The sequence below is a fragment of the Ruditapes philippinarum genome, unplaced genomic scaffold (genome assembly GCF_026571515.1).
Source record: "Ruditapes philippinarum isolate M1 unplaced genomic scaffold, ASM2657151v2 ctg23515_1_1_1_1, whole genome shotgun sequence".
Lineage (NCBI taxonomy): Eukaryota > Metazoa > Mollusca > Bivalvia > Venerida > Veneridae > Ruditapes > Ruditapes philippinarum.
In genome coordinates this window covers 1,466-8,870 of record NW_026861457.1, presented here as the reverse complement: position 1 = coordinate 8,870, position 7,405 = coordinate 1,466, and the positions used below count along the sequence as shown (strand labels likewise).

Below are 7,405 nucleotides of genomic sequence, written 5' to 3'. Positions count from 1 at the left end.
ACTTTAAAGCAGCATGCCTCCGGATTAATGCTAATTTTCATAAAAAAAATGAAAATGTATTTCAAAGTAAAGTATTGTGAAGTGAATATAGAAAGAAATTACATATTACAAATAAGAAAAACCAACAATATTACAAATGGCACTTACAACCCACGTAAATTACCAACATTATCAAAATATGCAAAAATTAACGTTTTTAACGCAGTAGAAATATAATAATTAATACTGCAAAGCCAGTCATTATTCGTACATAACATGTAAATTATTAACTGAATCTTAAAATATTTTTGACTGTTCTTAAAATCTTAGTACATTTTTCTCAATTTTGATTTTCTCGAATATACATATAAACTCATCTGGAGACATGTAGCTTTAAGGGTGACCTTTATTTCTACAGTAGAGGAGTATGATAAATGTGAGCTGAACATGATATTTCTCAGTTAATCATTGTCTATGTTACTGCCTATGTTGGAATCGAGACGACAAAGCTTATACAGTGTGAACTGATATCAGAGAATGTATGGAATCATAAGTTCATACCAATTTCTGATTGTTGTATAATCTTTTTTATTGGTATATAAACTATTATTTAAGAAATGCTTAATGAGAACATTGTCTATCAAAGTCTACACTTTTTTCCGTATGACTTGTGTTATTCATGCCCAAAATAAATGTACTCTTAACATATTCTCCTCTATAGGTCCACTTTACTAAAATAAAAGAAATGACTATAGATATTTGGACAGTTTCGATGTTGTGTTTTTGCATGTTTTGGAATAAATTCAACATAAAGTTTATGACATTGTAACTACGTCATAAAATGCTAACATAGTTAAGTATACCGTTTTTATGCGCCTGAAGTGAAAAACTGACTATATACCGTGTATGTTACCCATTGATAAATGAATTGTTACTTTTATCATACCATCCTGAGGTGTAGTAACAGAGTTACACCCATATTTATGCAGATACTGTGAAAAGATTAATTTCTAACTGAATGAGTGCCAATTGTGACAATAAAGATATAATGATAGGCATTCATATTTTGTTAATTACAATCTTTAAATTGCTATTTCGGTATTATTATTGATCCAATAAAATAAAATATTATAACTATTATGTGCTTCTCTTTTTTAATAAAAATAAATCTGTTGTCAAAAATGTATAAAAAGACACAGTAAGCGTACACTCCTTAAAAGCGTAAACATTTGAAACAAATAATGTAGACATAAGAGTTTGACAAAACAACAATACTACTAAATAATAATAAAGTAGAGAAGAAACTTTATAAATCACATATTATCCATGGGTATTACACCAATAAAAGCTACAATCAATTAAATCACAGCTGGTTTGAGAGCAAATTATTGAATATATATGTATACACAGATATATAATTTCTTTAGATAAATAGCCAAAATAATAATACTTAAACATTTTAATCATTTTGGGAGAGATAATAAAAATGTCCAAACCTTATCTACTTGTCGATGAAAAAGTTTTGGATGCTGACAAGCTATTAGTTTTGTGTGTTTTGATTTTTTTCTCTTTTTCCCCCCAAAGGCTTTATAAACCTTTTGCAAGGTTTCAAATATTTTTTTTGTTTCCACTCTTTAATAATTGCAAAAACCATAATTTCTCGGGCGCCTCCAAAATGTTTTCTGATATTTGTTTCCTTAGTTCCAAAAAAAAAAGGAAAAAAATCTAGACATTAAATTACAAAGTGAAATTCATTTTCTAGCTAATGACATCTATGGCATTGACGATCCCATCTACCAGTTTCGACAGCTAAGCTATGCGATGATAATCTTAAATATGTTAATGCTACTCTGATTTTTTTTTAAAAATGTTTAGTTGTTTATAAAATATAGCCTGACTCCAATCAGTTCTTAAACCTTGCATATAGTTATCTCTACGATATTGAATTAAGCTTTCTCACCCCACCCCCTGCGAAAGCCAAACATTGATAATAAAAAACAAAGTTTTGTACTAGAGACACAATTTATCCTGATTCTCATCTATATCATTTGTAAGAAAATATACACTTGTTTGACATATTTATCAGAATTATACATACAAATTTTCAACCAGAATTTTATGATTTTATAATATCTATATATTTCTAAGTTGTATCTCCCTGTTTCAGAGTAAAGTTTATTAGTGTATGCAAAGGGGACGACTCTTGTTCTAAAAAAAATGTAGAAAATAAACTTAAAAACTTAAACAAAATGGCAGTAATTTTTTCAATTCATATATGTAAATATGCTCATTATTGTTTTAAATGTAACATTGAAGATTTTAAATTCCGAGACATTCAACTTAACTGGGTTAAGAATTGCGAAAACACTCAAGCTAAAATAATTTGGCTGGGAATATTATCACCAAATATTGATCAAATATCAATTGTAAACGCAAATGAAAAATGACTGAGTTTATTTCAATAGGACATTTTCTTGTCTTTCTAAATTGGAGAGAAAAATGTGGAAAATAGGGAAGAAAAAATCGCAAAACTCACATCTTACAATAAGAACGCGAGAAAGTAAAATTTGCAAAAACGTTCTGTGTGCATTATTCTTCAATAAGAACCAACCGGCGATACTGGCCCGACAATTCCGTATGTTGAAAATATAAATAGGCGGTTTCATAAAGATGTTTTATCAATTGGGGGTTTCATAAAGATGGTTTGTGCAAAATCTCGAATAAATACAGGTGGCGGCGTCTAGCAAATGACATTGAATTCATACATTGTCTACAAACGCTCCTCCACATAAAACCAAACATAGTTTCTGATGGATATAATTGTAACGGTCTTTATACATCACAACAGCAGGGGGCAAGTGATGTGTGGCAGCCGTAAAAAGTTGCCCCGTACTTCACTTCAGTGTTGTTATATTTTTCTGGTTCTTCGGGATTATTGAGTCCAGCACTTTTAAGTGTTGAGAATTGAGTACCGCTAAAGCTGGTTCTAGGGGACGTGAGGGAAGTTGCACCTTTTCATTATACCTCATGTACAGAATCAATCAAACCGAGTCAGCAATTTTCGTGTAATTTTTTGCTATTTTAAACGCTTCCGAAGGATCACTTTTTCCAGAAATTTATTCATCGCAACAGCAGGTGTCAAGTGATGTGTGGCAGCTGTAAAAGGTTGTCCCGTACTTCACTTCAGTGTTGTTATACTTTTCTGGTCCTTCAGGATCATTGAGTCTAGCACTTTTAAGTGTTGAGAATTGAGTACCGCTCAAGCCGGTGTTAGGGGACGTGAGGGATGTTGCACCTTTACATTATCCTCATGTACAAAGAAAATCAAAGCGAGTCTGCAATTTTCGTTTTGCTGTGTTTAGTGCTACCGAGGGACAACTCTTTTCCAGATATTTAACCATACGCTATACGTATACCCTCTTGATCTTGATACTCTGACTTTTTTCTTCCGAATTTAAAGTTTGTCATCAGTAACGGAATAAGAAATATGATTAATATCTTAGAATAAGGTTATAATGTATATGTTGTTAAGGCGGATGGTTTGAATGCTATAATTGAAAATACAAGTACATTGTTTATTCAAATAGTCTTAAGAAAAGTTGCATTATTTTCGGGATACCCCTCGTAGATACCATGTTAAAGAAACGTTAAAGAACATTTAGCACGGCAAAAAAAACAACAACATAATTTATCTTTTATAAAGCAGCACAATTTTATGAAATATTTGTAATTTATAGCTTCGGTTAATGTGGCATTATATCAAAATTTGATTTTGTTATAAGAGGAAAAACTAAAACCAAAATTGAATGCTAGGCCAAACACTGCAATTAAAATATGCGAGAATTTGGACATCAAAATGCCATTAGTGCCCGAACTGTGCCTTTTATCTGTGCTCTACATACAGCACACTTTGAAAGAGCTGGTACACACTGAGAGCAACACATCATATGGCCACAGGGAAGGGTAATGATACAGGCTATAGCATCAAGACAGACCTTGCACGTTACAGGCTCTTTTAACTCTCTGTTTGCTGCTTCCATTTCCTCGATTGATTCCACAACATCTTCTTCTGTTTCTTCATCACTTGATTCCTCTTTATCTTTATCGTCTTTCCTTTCAAGTGGAAACGACAAGATTGATCCATCACATATTTCTTCAATATCTTGTACGGTTTTAACAAGTTCAACAGCCGTGAACCTTTTGTTTAGATCTTGTGCTATCAAAGACTTTATTGCCCTTTTAAGAACATCTTCATTTGAACAATATTCTCGAGCAACATTCACAGCATCTTCATTTCTTTGAATTGCAAGTTGTACAGTATCAATAACTTCGTCCGAATCGTCAACATCAGATCCAGAATCATAAGCCTGCTCTCCCAAAACATGTCGTATAAAACTTTTACCTTTACACTGGATCACGTGACCGCATTTAGGACTTGCTAGTATATGCTGTTTCCATGGACAAGCTCCTTCCGGCCAGTCACGAAGCCCAATACTACAGTAATAACACCTCACAGAGTCATCAACCCCTGTAAATGCAAAACCAGCATCAACGAGTTGCTCTATCGTTTGCGTTTTATTTTGTGGCCAGTTTTTGAAGGAAACGAGTCTTGATTGAACGGTACTGTATTCCCTGTATTTTGGTTTGCCAGTCCATATCCCTAAATTGTCGCATTCTGACACGCAATTTCTGCTTTGGAGTGATTCTTTGCACCAGGAATCACCTGCGATCTGGCCGTTATTTTGATTTCGTCTGCATGGTTTACGAAAATATTCCCGGAGATATTCTGAAGTATTTGGTCGTGGTAATACATCGGCCATCTGATATACTGTAAACAGTAGAATTTGCAATACTGTAAAAACATAATTTTAAATTCATTTTATGTTATTTCTTTTTAAATTATCGTTCTAACCCGCTTTAAACTATTCCCCGTTTTAACATACTGCATAATCGAGTGCATTATTCCACGATATATAAGCATATTAGAACTGAAATAGACATTAATTTATATTCTGCTGTGGTACAATAATGTAAGGATTATCGTTCAAATAACTGTAGCTTTAATCACTAAGGTACGGAAGAGTATACTGATTCCCCGTATATATTTCATATGTACGGAAGAGTATACTGACCCCCCTTATATATTTTATATGCCTGTTTAAAATACGACGATACATGATAACAACATAGTTCGTAATGGTTTTTTAAAAGTTATATATATAGTTCATATTGATCTTTTCTATTTTTTGGCTACTATACTGTTAAAGATACGTATTATAAACATAAGTCTTTCTTAAGACATTACCTTTATTTATAAGAATTATGATTTTTCTTCTTTTCAGTGAAATTCTACCTCATTAAGCAGACGTTTTCTTGGAGTGAACGCTTTTATTTATTTGAAAACAGTATGTTTTCGAGGCATTATTTGTTGGACAGATATAGAGATGATATAATCATATATAATATATATATTCTTTATCTGAGTTTTTAGCTTGGATGATGTTTTATATGTTTCCTAAAATAAGTTGATCGTTATGATAACACGCTTGCGGTACACAAGTATCTTGCCAGTATTATTTAAAATATTATAATTTAACTGATATATATTATTATTATATAAATGGTATTGAAACTTTGAGTAACTTATACTATAAATATTTCTTACATCTTTTTCAATGATTATACATGTTTTATTTATATCAAAACGAGAAAAGGGCCATTGAATATTATAATAATAGATGCGACTTATTATACCAAGAGTACGGAAACGTATAGCGACCACCCCTATATGTTAGTTAAAACAATTTTTTATTACACATTATATAACTAACCAATTTTTACAAACTTACTTGATCTGAAATATGTATCTAGTAATATCTACCGCCTCTGAATGTTAGTAAAACAGAATTTTAGACAATTTATTTAACACATGATATCTATTTGACCAATATTTTAATTGTTATTTGATATTGAATATATATTTTTTACTCAATCTGCTGTTAATATTTCTGGATTAAAATTTATGTGAGTTTTTTTCTGTTCATTTATATGTATTATATATATATTTGAGGCTTTTTTATTATAATATAAAATATTTTACAGTTTATATTTGATAATGAGGACAGAAAAATCCCACGCAATATATAAAGGAAGCAATTAAATCAAGTTATAGTGTAAATCATATATAATACGTATTTTTTCGTATCTATCGTACGTTTTTTAGCTTATAATGCAGGATAAACTGCTTTTTACTTTCTGACAAAATGAAAAAATAATACACTTACATCTTTTTAAATATGTATTTCTTTCCTCAAATCATATTTACATATAACAAACATACTATAAAACTATAAAAAATGTCATTTGATATATATCATATAAGGGTGGTCGCTATACGTTTCCGTACAAGAGAATCTAATTTAATTTATAAATCCATACATCTTTTTTCATGAGATTCATATGATAAAGGCTTAAGTATACAACAACTGTATGTTAAGAAGAACATTCTGTTCTCTTACATTTCCAAATATCATCGAAGAAACAATGCATATTTGTGATTTATGGTGTATAATAACAGATAAAACTCTGGAAGATCTATTTTAGATATCATATAACTTGTCAATTTTTTTAAGATATGTATTATACAAAGGGTTTTTTTTTTCTTGAAGGCATAAAAAATATATAAGGGGGGTCTGTATACTCTTCCGTACATATGCCTTAAAAAAGCCTTTGATAATACATATCTTTAAAAACTTGACAGGTTATATTATATATGTACGGAAACGTATAGCGACCATCCCTATATGATATATATCAAATGACTTTTTTTACAGTTTTATAGTATGTTTGTTATATGCAAATATGATTTGAGGAAAGAATTACATATTTAAAAAGATGTAAATGTTTTATTTTTTCATTTTGTCAAAAAGTTAAAAGTTTGCATTTTAAGATAAAAACGTATGATAAATTACAAAAAAATACGTATTATATATTTACAACATAACTTGATTTAATAAATTCCTTTTTCAAATACAAATGTCTTGACTTTTCTCGTGTCACACATCATATAAGACAAAATATCGCTTAAGCTTGGGATCTATGTTCCTATAATAACATAAGCTGGTCGAATATGCCTTTTTATATAATATTTATCATGTACCATCCTCTGTTCATACATTTAAAATGGTAAATTTGTCGGAAGTTATCGTTTTAAGCTATATATATTATATATCTTATAAATATAATGATTTCTATGATATCTATTTTACATCAGGTACTACTTCACTGGCTTATTTTATGCTTATTAACAACTAACATAGTTTGTCTTTTTCATATAATCTTTATCATGTAACACTATCTGAAGCACAATTATTTAAACATTCCTTAATCTTTGGAATACAAAAAGCCTCAATCAAATGTTTCATAT

At 30.2% G+C, this 7,405-nt stretch overlaps 1 protein-coding gene across 1 annotated transcript; it reads right to left on the bottom strand.

Annotated features, from left to right (window-relative positions):
- Positions 1-975: 975 nt before the first annotated feature.
- Positions 976-4,808, bottom strand: LOC132715661 (baculoviral IAP repeat-containing protein 7-A-like; the record flags this gene model as incomplete). The annotated part of the gene is given in 1 exon segment (XM_060698700.1): positions 976-4,808. A coding segment is annotated over 1 exon segment (969 nt). The 3' UTR covers positions 976-3,830.
- Between the last annotated feature and the right edge of the window lie 2,597 nt (positions 4,809-7,405).